General features: G+C 40.8%; 2 protein-coding genes across 2 annotated transcripts in view; one reads left to right on the top strand and one right to left on the bottom strand.

Moving 5' to 3' along the window:
• The window catches only part of LOC308078724 (nucleoporin p54-like), a gene marked incomplete at its 5' end in the record, with an annotated part of 280,426 nt that extends 270,944 nt beyond the window's left edge, over nucleotides 1-9,482 (top strand). The window contains one exon of the transcript XR_013932567.1: nucleotides 9,433-9,482. The remainder of the gene's footprint in view (nucleotides 1-9,432) is intronic.
• Nucleotides 1-14,267, bottom strand: part of LOC308079001 (poly [ADP-ribose] polymerase tankyrase-1-like) — a gene marked incomplete at both ends in the record, with an annotated part of 111,111 nt that overhangs the window by 44,138 nt on the left and 52,706 nt on the right. Inside the window, 3 exons of the mRNA XM_080420339.1 lie at nucleotides 2,706-2,892; nucleotides 4,269-4,335; nucleotides 6,831-6,925. Of these exons, the coding sequence (XP_080276465.1) occupies nucleotides 2,706-2,892; nucleotides 4,269-4,335; nucleotides 6,831-6,925 (349 nt within the window). The remainder of the gene's footprint in view (nucleotides 1-2,705; nucleotides 2,893-4,268; nucleotides 4,336-6,830; nucleotides 6,926-14,267) is intronic.

The following is a 14,267-nucleotide window of genomic DNA, read 5'->3' as shown; positions in this document are numbered from 1 at the left end:
TTTTAGTCAAAGTATTTTAAATGTGAGGCATGAGCTCGGCCCTGGGCTCCCTAGGCTGGCGGGGGGAGTGTAGTGCCCAGGATAAAAAAAAAAAAAAAAGCATTTTAAATGTAATTGTGCAGTTTTCTTTTGCTTAATAAAATATTCAATCAATCAATCAATGGATCCATCGGAACACAGGTTCTTTTTTTTAATATATATATTCTGAAAAGTAAGGGGTTTTGGACATACGAGGTTGGGGGGGGAGATTAAAAAAAAAAAAGCGATTCCCATACAGCACCGACCGACCGAGGGAATGAATCCTACAATCTGATGCAGAGAAGAAGCAGTCATGCACGCAGAACCCTATCAATCAAAAACGCAGGAATGGGGAAGCTTCAACGTGATGCCAATGAATCACCCTGAAAGCATCGACAGACTGCGGCCTGATTTATACCAAGGGAGTCGTGCCCCCCCCCCCACGCACGGGGCGGTCGGCACGACTCCACCGCGCGCAACTGTAAGTATAAATCCGGCTCGACTGTGCGGCGTCTCACTGTGTGTGTGTGTGTGTGTGTGTGTGTGTGTGTGTGTGTGTGTGTGTGTGTGTGTGTGTGTGTGTGTGTGTGTGTGTGTGTGTGCGAGCATGTGCCTCAGTATGCACCGCACACAGTGGTGGAAAGTAACTAAGTACATTTACTTAAGTACTGTACTTAAGTACAATTTTGAGGTATTTGTACTTTACTTGAGTATTTCCAATTTCCATTACTTTTACTTCTACTCCACTACATCTCAGAGGCAAATATTGTACTTTTACTCCACTACAATTATTTGAAAACTTTAGTTACTAGTTACTTTTCAGATGTAAATTATGATATAATGAAACATACATTAACCACTTTAGCCCTATTTTATACATAGGCTATTTGAAAATAGCAGATCTACAAGCTCACAACGCGTCGCAGCGCGACGCGTTGTGAGCTTGTAGATCGGCTATTTTCAAATATTTAGTACTTTTACTTTTGATACTTTAAGTACATTTTGATGCCAATACTTTTGTACTTTTACTCAAGTACATTTTTTATTCTGGACTTTTACTTGTAACAGAGTATTTTTATATTGCAGTATTGGTACTTTTACTTAAGTAAAGAATTTGAGTACTTTTTCCACCACTGACCGCACCCACCAGTGTGTTTGCGTGTGCATGCGTATGTGTCCATATAATAATTCATACCAGTGGTTCTCAGCCTGTGGGTTGAGTGATGCCATAAAATAAGAACTTATAGTATAATACTAAAGCAGCGGTTCCCAAACCTTTTTGGTCGCGAGTCGTGACCGAAAAGAGCTCTACAAGATCTACAGTACAAGCTCACAACGCGTCGCATCGCTTGTAGATCTGCAATTTTCAATACTTCTGTTTTTTGTTATGTATTCCCTGCCTATGACGTATAAAACGTTATTATTTCCAATTACCAATTCTGCCTAGGACGTAAAAAAAGTAATTTTGAAAAAAAATGATTTAAAAAGATCTCACCGTCATCTCACACATTTCATTGTAGCACATACGCCAAATCGAAGATTTTCGGTTCCGTCCGCATCCTGTTTAGGTCCCCCTCTAAAACGGTCTTTTCTCTGCTTCGTTTTTCTCCCCCGTGAAACGCTGTTTAGCAACGCTTTTTAGAAACGCTTTTTAGAAACGCTTTTTAGAAACTGCTACTACTTCAAAATGGAATGTCGCCGATTGAAAATGTCTTCTCTGGGCCACTCACACAACTACCCTGTGTGTCTACAAACAGTTGAACACGCGATCATAAGGGATTTAGCGAGGTCTGTGGCGAGGTGAAAAAAGTAAGTGATTCGACCGTTCACATGGCGATACATTGATTTTTTTTTACACTGGGCTGAAGGAGAGAGACTCCGCCTCGGTCGGAACGTTTGTTGTCTGAGCGGCGTGCAGTGTGTTCGCGGGTGTGTTTAGAAACGATTAGACTTGCGATCATAATGAAAAAAAAAATGTGTGAATTTTTTTAAAGGGATTGTAGGCGATTCAGAGATAAACAAAGAAAAAAACTCCAGCAGTTTGTTTCCCCGACCACCAGGGGGTGACGTAGGGAGGACTTCCATAGAGTTAAGGGGACTTCTAAACGGGCCATGCCGAATATAGGTTACTTTATTCGGATACAATTCGCGGAACTGCCCGCCCCTGCCGGTTCTCTGAATTTAAATTTTTAGATAGGCTCTTTCATGACAAATTGACCACATATATGAAGTTAAACAACTAAATTCTATCCAAACGCTATCTGAAAAGTAAATTATGTGCCTCAAAAACGAAGTTTGAGAGCGTTTTCAAACCGAAAGTAAAAAGTTCACACGGACACGGACGCGCACGGATGCGCACATGCGTGCGTTAATTTACGGCCCGCTGCAAACATAAACAGTAGGGAAAATACGATTTCAGAAAGAGGACTGTGTTTCAATGCAGGAAAACACCCCAGCATCATTATATAGTGGCTGATAGAGGGGAAAAAAATGCAAAATATATATATATAGATATTTTTCAAATTTAGGCTTAATGTTGCCAACAATCCCTTTAAGTTATTAAAAACACTAAATCGCTGGCAGTGGGCAAACACAGACAGAAATAAGTCTGGCAGGGAGTGTGTATGGGTGTATGGGAGTGTGTGCGTAATGCACATCGTGCACGTCGTGCCGCGTTCCTCTCTCACATGCGAGCCTCTCCTTCAGCTCGGGCGTGGGGGCCATGTCCACGGAGCTCTTGCTGTGGCAGTTGAGCAGGCCGGGCTCTGCCCCGTGGCCCAGCAGCAGGGAGCACACCTCCACGCGGTTCTTGGACGCCGCCTCGTGCAGCGGGGTGAACTGCCACAGGTCCATGGCGTTCACACACGCACCGTGCTGGAGGGGGGCGGGAAAAAAAACAACCAGAAGTGTTTTTTTAGGGCATTGGGGTTCTCAAAGTGGGGTCTAGGGACCCCCCCAGGGGTCCTTGGCTGGGTACCAAGGGGTCCCCTGCAAAAGAAATGGTGTCACAATCACTTTAACCCCTTTATCCATATTTTATGCTTAGGCTATTCAAAAATAGCAGATCTACAAGCTCATGGCGCGGCACCGAGTGCCGCGCCATGAGCTTGTAGATCTGCTATTTTTCGAAACATTTTTAAAATGTGTGCGAATCTCGAAATCTTTTTTTTTTTAAGACACATTTTTTTTAACACATCTTTGCTTCTGGGGGGTCCCCTGGCACAACATATTTTCCGATGGGGGTCCGCGGCCAAATACATATCATTTTTGGGGGTCCTTGAAATGAAAAAGTTGGAGAACCACTGTTTTAGGGGCTGTGCGATATTATGACTAGGGCTGTGAATCGTCTGCTATCTCACGATTCGATTCGATTCCGATTCTTGGGGTCACGATTCCGATTTTTATCGATTTTTTTCAAAACAAACGATTCTCGATTCAAAATCGATTTCCGATTCGAAACGATTCTTGATTCAAAACATAGGATTTCAGGATCTACTCCAATCTGCTGGCATGAGAACAGAGTACATTTATGTAGCTTTTATAATTGTAAAGGTTATATAAACTGATAATAATGTAAACACACAAAGGTAAATCCAAGATCATATAATTTTTTTTGATTTTTTTAAAAATGAGAATCGATTCTGAATCGTCCAACAGTAGAATCGCGATTCGTATTCGAATCGATTTTTTCCAACACCCCTAATTATGACTTGAAATCGATATCACCGTTATTTCAATCATTGTTTTGCCTTGATTGCGATTAATGAATGTATTTATTTTTTAAAGCCGTTAAGACCTGAGGCCGATTCGACAAATGCCCTATAAATCAGTGGTTCTCAAACGTTTTCGTGGCAAGGACCCCCGAAGTGATATGTGTGTATGTGTATCACCCCCCCACCGCCCCAGCTGAAAATGTTTTGTGCCAGGGACCCCCCCGAATAGAACATTTGTGTAAAATTCTAAATTATTCAACAGTTTTCAAACACAGAAACACAGAAAATTACAGATGTACAAGCATGCAGCGCGGCACAAACACTGTGAGCTTGTACATCTGCTATTTTTGAGAACCACTGTCGTACATCTGAAAAACGTTTGTAGCTAATAATACAGGATGGCAAAACTCTAAAATGACACAGATGCTTTCCCGGTTTTAATGGGTAGCAGTGTGTGTGTGTGTGTGTGTGTGTGTGTGTGTGTGTGTGTGTGTGTGTGTGTGTGTGTGTGTGTGTGTGTGTGTGTGTGTGTGTTACCTTCAGTAGCAGCTCAGTGACTTCATAGTGACCATAGGAGCATGCGTTATGCAGCGGCACCAGGCCTCTGAGAACAAGACAGAAAACAGAGAACAAGTTTTAGTTTCAGCCTACAGGAACCGCTGCCTACCGGGTCCGCTGGTCATCAAATTATTGGCTTAGGAATGTGACAAAAACAAAAAAATATCCATGAATTTAAAAAGGGTTGAAAACCACCGCTCTGTCTTGATGAAGGTCCAGAGAGAGGGATGGAAACGTCATGTCAACACTTGAATAAAACTGAATCTGCTGAGCAAGAGCAGTGTGCGGGATTTCTGTTTGTTTTTTTTTGGCTGAAAACCCAACTCTTCAGGAAACACTACACTTCCTCTTTGCCTGGCCTACTTGTTGTTAACTAGTTGTACGAACTCTTGTTTTATTGTTGTATGGTTTTATTGGATCTTGTTTAGTCGATACACTTATTTGTTTTAGCTCTTGCTCATTTGATTTAGCTATTTTGTCTCTGTTTAAGAAAGTAGGTAGCTGATATATTGCACTTTTACCTTAGCGCTAGGTATACTCTTGGTTGCTTGTTTTAGCAGAAAATGCACTTAAGACTTCTGGTGATTAGTAGTTTTCGTTCCTTACCTATGTTGAATGCACTTATTTTAAGTCGCTTTGGATAAAAGCGTCTGCTAAATGACTGTAATATAAATGTAATGAACATTTTCTTCATGATTGGTTCATTTGTTGCCTGTCCAGCACACCTGCATGGATGTGCGATTATTTCCTTTGCAACGGATATCGTTACCGACAGGTATATCGTTGCTGTCGGGCAGAAAACTTGTATGTCCATATACATTTTTTAAATGTTTTTTCGTAAATTAAAGGGATAGTTCACCCAAAAGAAAATTGCTATCCATTAGCCACACCCCATGGAGTGAATTGAATTTGGGGATATTTTTTTTGTTTTTGTCGCATTCCTAAGCCAATCATTTGGGGAGTGAACAATCCCTTTAAGGCCCTACTTTGCAATACAAGAGTGTCGCGACACGTTGAGAGCTTGTAGATCTGCTATATTCACTCAATGTTTTTTTTAAATAATAATAAAAAAGGAACGGTTTTGGACATAGGCCAGTAAGCCCAGCCCACTGTGTTACTCTCTCTCTCTCTCTCTCTCTATAATTCTTTGTCTGTGTTTGTAATTTTGGGTCCCAATGGAGATGCTGCAGGAGCAGATGGCACTTAACACATTTAGTGCCAGAGGTTTTTTAAAACAGGGTACATCTAGTGGCAGCATTCTTACCGTGTACGCTGAGCTGTTTAGGGCTGTAGACGCCACGACGAGGACGCGTATGTAAACAAAGGGTGTCTGCGCGATGGTCGAGGGTCCCGACTATCGCCTGGAAAAATAACATTTCTAACGCGATCCGCCATTGCAGAGTGATCGCCCATCGAACATGGCTCGTTTCCACCACGGTAAAAAAGATATGGAGATATGGAGCTTTTTCTCAAGATCATATCATTGGAGCGGAAAGGAGTTTTTCTTTTTTTTTGGACTGGATCCACATCCGTCTTACATCCATTTTACAGGGTCCGCGGATCATTATTATTGTAATAATAATTCTCCTCGCGTAGATCTACGGTTATGGCACTCAACGGGTGTATTTGCAAAACCGTAGATCTTTGGTTTTGGCACTCAATGTGTTAACCCATTAAGACCTGAGGCCGATTCTACGAATGTCTTCTAAATCCCCAAAAACTGTATTCTGAAAAAAAAAAAATATTTGGCCGCCGACCCCCATCTCCAAATATTTTGTTCCAGGGACCCCCAGAAGCAAAGATTTGAGTTAAAAATGTTCGCTTTAAAACAATATATATATTCCAAGATTTGCACTCATTTTCACAATTTCTCAAAAATAGCAGATCTACAAGCTCATAGCATATATGTATTTTGGTCCATCTGAAAATTTGGACTTTGTGCTGGCGGGGACCCCCAGAAAAAAAATCCGCAGAGCTTGTAGATCGGCTATTTTTTAATAAGTATAAAATAGCATTAAAGTGGTTAAATAAATAAAGATTGTGATGTATTATTGACACATTTTGCGACAACGCGTCATAACAGTCCCGCCCAGGGCTCTACTTGTGGTTCCATTTGGACATTGTCGGGGGTTAACCCATTAAAACCATTTTTGGGTTTCTTTGGCTATTCAAAAATAGCAGATCTACAAACTCATAGCGCGGCACTCGGCAAATCATGAAAACGTTACAAATGTTTTCTAAATACTAAAAGTTTTTGGTAAAAACGCGTGTTGTTATATCAGTGGTTCTCTAACGTTTTCATGTCAAGGACCCCCAAAATTATATGTTTTTGGCCGCCGATCCCCATCAAAATATGTTGTTCCAGGGACACCCCCCCCCCCCCAGAAGCAAAGGTTTGAGTTAATAATGTTGTTTTAAAAAATACACGTATTCAAAGATTTGCGCACATTTTCACGATTTTTTGAAAATAGCAGATCTACAAGCTCGTAGCACGGAACCCTATGAGCTTGTAGACCTGCTGACACAGATACACATACATACCCCTTGTCCTTGGCGTGGACATCTGCTCCATGCTGGAGGAGAAGCTGAACTATTCTCACCCTGTTGTAGCCTGCTGCCAAGTGGAGGGGTGTGGACTGGAGAGAGACAGACAGACAGACAGACAGACAGACAGACAGACAGACAGACAGACAGACAGACAGACCAGAGTTTGAAACTGATATTTCGTTTTTGTTTTGAAACTTTTGTTACTTTTGTTACTCTTCGAATAGTGTAGTGTAAAAGTATTTTGCTTAGATTTGTCTTCATTTTGTTAAACCAATGATTGCTTAGATTTACTTTTTTATTCTATTAATTTGTCCGATGAATTTAGCTTAGTTAAACCAATGCTTGAAAATGTTCTTTTTTTCTAAACCCAAGTTGTTTAAAGGAGGAGTTCACCCAAAAAATGACTTATTTTCTATCAATTACACACCCCATGAAGCCTTGATTTCATGGATTTATTTTTGTTTTTGTGGCATTCCTAAGACAATAATTTGATTATAATAAATGTGTCCCCATTGATTCCGGTAGGAGACACAAATGCATTTGTGTCTCCTACCGGAATCAATGGGGCTACATTTATTATAATCAAATAATAAAGGAAGGAATGCGACAAAAACAAAAAAATATCCATGAATTCAAGGCTCCATGGGGTGAGTAATCAGTAGAAAAAAAGTCATTTTGGGGGTGAACTACTCCTTTAAAAAAGGGTAGGCAAAATAAGCCTCGGCTTCAGCCTACACCTTTTCGGTGCCACTAGCATTAGTGGACTCAAATGTATGTATGTATGTATGTATATTTGCTCTTTTTTTTAAATGGACCGACATATAGATTTACTACTACTACAAGATAGATAAGATGGATAGAGAGAGAGACAGACAGATAGCCATCAACATATCGTTGCTGTCGGAGAGACACCTCTTATCTCCATAACTTTTGGGTGTTTTTTTCCGTAAATGTATTCATTTCATTTCATTTCAAACCTTTATTCATTCTCGAAGGACATTGAGGTTGCCCTCATTTTCAGTGTCGTCGAGATACATCACAGTACGACTTCATTGTTATTTTCACATCAATGATAAAACAAGACAAAACGGAAACAAAATAAAACAACCTTTCCCCTATCGTGTGATACAACACAAATTTAAAAGCAGTTTGCAGACACTTGTGGGTAGATCTGCAATCAAGGATTTAAATTGACCGTATGTTATGGGGGAATAGATCTTTAATTTAAGCCGTAGGTCATTTCTACATTTGTGCATGTATATATTGTTTGCTTAACACATTGAATGCCAAAAACGGTCCGGACCGTTTTTGAGGGTCCAAACGAGAAGTGCCGAAAACGGTCCGGACCGTTTTTGACCCAATTCTATTTTTATACGAGTGGCCCACGTGGGGCGCTAAAACGAAACTTTGACATCACCCAAGGAGTTTCTGAGAAGAAGAGGCTGGATGTGGCTCCATGTCAAAAATCCTTCCGGTCGGCGTTTTCAATGTTATCTCCTTGACTAAAAGCTTAATATCTCCATTTCTTTTTAATGTGGTGGAAACGAGCCGTTTTCGATCGGCGATCACGCTGCAATGGAGGATCGCGTTGGAAATATTATTGTTCCAGGAGTTAGTCGGGACCCTCCGCCGTCTCGCACGCACGCTTTGTTTACATGCACTTCCGCGTCGGGGCTTCTCACAGCACGAAACGTATAACGCAAGTGGATGGAAGAAATGCAGGCACTCAACGTATAATATTTTAATAAACCTCTGGCACCCAATGTGTTAATACTCAATGCCTGTACCCTGATTGAGCATGCAGCTGCATGTTACTGCATGTGCATGTCTGTATCTGTATTATGGTTTTCCTGTACTAATGGGTTTTGTCTCCATCTATTTGATGACCGGCAGACCGGTAGGCAGCGGTTCCGGTAGGAGATACAAAGGAGACTCTTTGTCTCAAATTATTGGCTAAGGAATGAGAGAAAAAAATATCCATGAATTCAAGTCTTCATGGGGTGACTAATCGATAGAAAATACGATTTTTTTTGCTTTGGGTGAACTATCCCTTTAAACAAAGTATATAGGGTTTAAGTGGTTAATGCAAAGAACAGCAGAAACAGGAAAAACAACATGGTCTGTGAGCAAATTAGACGTAAACTGTGTGCATTGACCCTATTTTTGTATTGGCAGTTTGTAGTGCTGACTATCTGGAAAGGTAAGCTTATCCTACTGTTGCACTCATTGTGAAGTCACTGCAGTTTGGTGGCTAAATAGGTCAAATGTACAATTTAAATCCTCTTACTGATGGTTAGTTTTTAACCCATTCGATCCGGGAAAGCGTCTGTCATTTTAGATGTCTTTGGCTATTCAAAATAGCAGATCTGCAAGCTTATAGTGCTATCTGCTATTTTTGAAAAATCGTGCAAATGTGTGCAAATCTTTGAATATATATTTTTTAAAGCAAACATTTGCAAAATGTGTTGTTCCAGGGACCCCCCCAGAAGCAAAGATTTGAGTTACAAATGTTCACTTTAAAAATATATATATATTTAAAGATTTGCACACATTTTCACGATTCAAAAATAGAAGATCTATGCTAGCAGATGCACAGTGCTTTCTCTAGAGCAGTGGTTCTCAAACTTTTTCATGTCAAGGGCCCCCAAAATGAAATGTATTTGGCCGCGAACCCCCCCCCCCATCTCAAAATATGTTGTTCCAGGGACCCCCCAGAAGCAAAGATTTGAGTTACAAATTTTCGCTTTAAAAAGATATATATATTCAAAGATTTGCACACATTTTCACGATTTTTCAAAAATAGCAGATCTACAAGCTCATAGCGCGGCACTCGGTGCCGCGCTATGAGCTTGTATATCTACTATTTTTGAATAGCCAAAGTATGAAATATGGATAAAGGCTCTAGAGGGCAGTGGCCTGCCAGACACTTTATTCTGTTTTGCTTTCCCAAAACGGAATAAACACCACACACTGCAAAACAAAACTTTACTGTGAGTTCAGTCCAGTTATAAAGAGAAGGAAAAAAAGAGTCATGTATAGATTTGGCTGCTATCACTCTCCATTAATTAATTGCCATCTGGTTGTGTTTGTAGTCACCCAGAAGAGGGAGGTTTGTACCTCCTAACCTAACCTCTGCAGACAACCTTTCCTCAAAACTTTCCATGGTACAGTACACCGACAGGTTTGCGAAAATAAAACAATATGAATCACATCATAAGCGCATCGAGTACCTGACCATTATCTGTCACTATCTGAGAAGTGCGTTCTGTATCCTGTGTGATCTGAACATGGCAAACCGTTCGGCTGGCGGAGGTTTTCGGCCAGGTAGAAACCTCGGAGGTGCAAGAACTGCCAAACTGCACGTCGGCAAGGCACCGTCCGAAGTTCTTATGATGCGTTTACTTTTTTTCACATTGACCTGCCGAAGCTGAAACAAGTTCTTGTTTGGTTGTACTGTATGCTCGCTGCAGGCTTCCCTTTCCAGTACTCTCCAGGAATGTCTTGTCTTCACAATGCATAATGCTATGATGCATCGCGCTGTGACATTCAGACAAGAGTCCAGTAGTACTTCCATCCACTCAGTATATGAGACTTAAAGGTAGGGCAAGTGATTTACTTTGTTTAAAATGAGTGTTAAATAGCTCTATATTCTGATAGTACTCATTGCTATAGAGTGTTTGTTCAGTAAAAGGAGTCTCCTTGTCTCTCCAGCTCATTATTAAACAGAAAAATCATTTTCAGTGCTCTCTCCTGATTGGCTTAAATGTTGTCACCTTACCTGAAAATGTACTATATTCTGCTGGAGAGCTGGAGAGACCCATGTGACCGAACAAACGCTCTGTAGCAATCATTACTATCAGAATACAGTACTTTAACCTTTTTAACCAAAAATAATTTACAAAAAAAATCACTTACCCTACCTTTAAAATGATGCTCTCACAAGGTTTATAGCTTCACAAACCGGCACAACAACTAAATCTTACACTTTCCCTTGGAAAGAATGATCATGTCCTGTATATGTATACAAAAATGTTGTGCAAATCAAATAAATCAAATGTTCTATTTCTATCCCTTAGTTATAATCTGACGCACGCACTCACGCATTCACACATGCACACATGCACACGCACACACACACACACACACTTTGTAAACAGTCTCAGCTCCACCTATTCAATCTGCCAAGTGCAAGGGTGTGATAAAGAGAGGGAGGGAGGGAGAGACAGAGAGAGAGAGAGAGAGAGACAGAGAGAGAGAGAGAGAGAGAGCGAAAGAGAGAGGGAGAGAGAAAGAGAGAGAGAATGAGCTCTCTGCCACAAATATACAGTGCCACAGCAGGCCCAAATGTATGACATATGGACATGACTTTATACTTCGTCTAGGGTTGCCAACATTCAGAAATGGAAAAACGGGACACATGCACGTGCGCGCATGTGCGGTTTTGGGCGGATTATGGTACTTTTTTTTTTTTTTTTTTGGTACTTTATTTCGGTTTTAGGGTTAGGTTAGGGTTGTGTTATTTAATTCTTTTGGGGGAGCCAGCCCCCCAAACTCCTGAAATGCATAGAAATCTATGAAATTTATATTAAAAAAGCCAGCCCCCCAAACTCCTGAAATGCATAGAAATCTATGACATTTATATTAAAAAAGCCAGCCCCCCAAACCCCTGAAATACATAGAAATCTATGAAATTTATATTAAAAAAGCCAGCCCCCCAAACCCCTGAAATAAATAGAAATCTATGAAATTTATATTAAAAAAGCCAGCCCCCCAAACCCCTGAAATACATAGAAATCTATGCAATTTATATTTTAAAAGCCAGCCCCCAAACTCCTGAAATGCATAGAAATCTATGAAATTTATATTAAAAAAGCCAGCCCCCCAAACCCCTGAAATACATAGAAATCTATGAAATTTATATTAAAAAAGCCAGCCCCCCAAACCCCTGAAATACATAGAAATCTATTAAATGTATATTAAAAAAGCCAGCCCCCCAAACTCCTGAAATGCATAGAAATCTATGAAATTTATATTAAAAAAGCCAGCCCCCCAAACCCCTAAAATACATAGAAATCTAAGAAAATTTATATTAAAAAAGCCAGCCCCCCAAACTCCTGAAATGCATAGAAATCTATGAAATTTATATTAAAAAAGCCAGCCCCCCAAACTCCTGAAATGCATAGAAATCTATGAAATTTATATTAAAAAAGCCAGCCCCCCAAACTCCTGAATGCATAGAAATCTATGCATTTTGGAACAGTTACTATAACAGTTGCTAACCTGCTGCTGCAGCCGCGGGGGGAGGAGGAGGAGGAGAGGAGACAGCTCATTCTTTCATTCATTTCTTTCTGGGCCAGGCACGTTGGCTGTTATGCTGTTGTAGCTCAGTCCGTGTCTAACTAACTATAAGCTAGTTAGTATGATATACCGTAACCTCACATGCAGCAACTTATTTTCGGTAGAGCAATGCCAATGTTAGATGCACGTGCACCTTTATTTTATTTCGCCCGCTTGAACCAGCGCACATTACATACACAATGAGGAAACTCTCACACAGGCAGACACGAGAGAACGCACACTGAGCCTGCCCTGTCAACAGAGCGGCACCCCCAGGGTCCTAGCGCCCTTCGCATACAGCACAAAAACACATAGGCAGGCAGACGCACAGATTTTTAAAATTATTATATGCATCTTCCCTTTACCGGGACAAGTGAAGTCCCGTACGGACGGGGACGCGCCTCTTTTGGTCAAAATACGGGGCGTCCCGGCTAATACGGGACGGTTGGCAACCCTAACTTCGTCGTATGACAGCAAGACTAAAAAAAAATATAACAGACCTTCGAGTAAAAGAAGTGACAAAACGCATACAGAAGGCCAACTTTTGCCAGCGGAGAAATACAGTAAACGTCCAATAGTGCCGCCTGAACAAAAATCACCCGTTTTGGCGGCACGGGGGGAGATAAGGATGATTACATCGTGTCATTAGCCCTGAAACATGACTGTCATACCATGACAGTCATGGTCCCCTGGTCTAAAGTTGTGTTCGATTTTTGCACATTGCCATCTCTCACATAAACATAAACGTTCAGATTTCAAATATAAAGTGCTTACCACCGAGCCACGGATGTTACAAGGCGACGCGGACCGCGATGAGTACCCGTATCTCCCGTATTGTTCAATAAAAAGCATTTTAATCCCATCGCCGGCCATTTTCTTTCTTTATTAATTTTTTTGTTGTAATGTATCAGAGTGCAATACACCTCCCAACCATCGCATGGTTGAAAGTATCGGAGACAATTTGGAGAAAATGGCCGGATTAAAATGCTTTTTATTGAACAATACGGGAGATACGAGTACTTATCGCGGTTCGCGTCGCCTTGTAACATCCGTGGCTCGGTGGTAAGCACTTTATATTTGAAATCTGAACGTTTATGTTTATGTGAGAGATGGCAATGTGAAAAAAATCAAACACAACTTTAGACCAGGGGGACTCGGCACCATGACGCTTGTATACAAGCGTCACGTGAACCATGGCTAATCGTGTCATATGCTTTTATAAGTATATCATTTAGTTATACTTATACAACAAAAATAGCCGTTGTACAAGCTCGCAACGCAAGGCACTCCATAATCTGGCACCCCTCTACCTCTCCGATCTTCTCCAACATCATGTCCTCTCCCGTTCCCTCAGGTCCAGTGAATAGGGCTGTCACGATTTCAATTTAAAGGCTCGATGACATTCATTTTCACTTTTTTAATTTGTTATGTTTTTTTGGGGGTTTTATGACCTCAATTACACCCAACAAATCTGAACTTTGAACATTCAGTGGATTTTCTGTGGTCTGGGGTTTTCTGAATAATTAGGCTGAAAAGTAATCTGAGCTTGGCCCTACGACAGTGAGGTCACAGTCGATTAATCCCGCCCACTCTCCTCCTCGCCCCTCCCCTTTCCTTTGGGGGGGGGCGGAGCAGAGGCGATGATTGACAGGCAAAATCCCTCACCAGCGACACCCGCAGGCAAAGATTTCTTTTTTCATTGCAGTTGAAAAGGCTTTAGAAATGTGAGAGAAAAACACCTACAGTGAATCACTGGAGTGGAATTTTCAGTTAAAACTTTTTGTCCACGTTTGAAGGACCAGGACAAAGACTCTGAATGTGGTGTAAACATGAATGTCATGATACCTTTAAGCTGACGATTAATCGTCACTCAAATAATTGCGATTAACGATTTAATTGTGTTTCTGTCGTTGAAAAATGTATGGAACATACATTTTTTTTTTTTTAAAAAGACATTTCTGTTTGGCTTTTAGCTTTTGTAAACAAAAGTTGCACAGGGCAGATATGACAAATAACACATATTTAATTACTTTATACTTAAACATAAACATTAATACTGGAAATAGACGATCTATAAGCTCAAAACGAGTCACA

This window comes from Gymnoscopelus braueri (genome assembly GCF_963280865.1).
Source record: "Gymnoscopelus braueri genome assembly, chromosome: 22".
Taxonomy (NCBI): domain Eukaryota; kingdom Metazoa; phylum Chordata; class Actinopteri; order Myctophiformes; family Myctophidae; genus Gymnoscopelus; species Gymnoscopelus braueri.
This window is presented reverse-complemented; position numbering and strand designations above follow the sequence as displayed.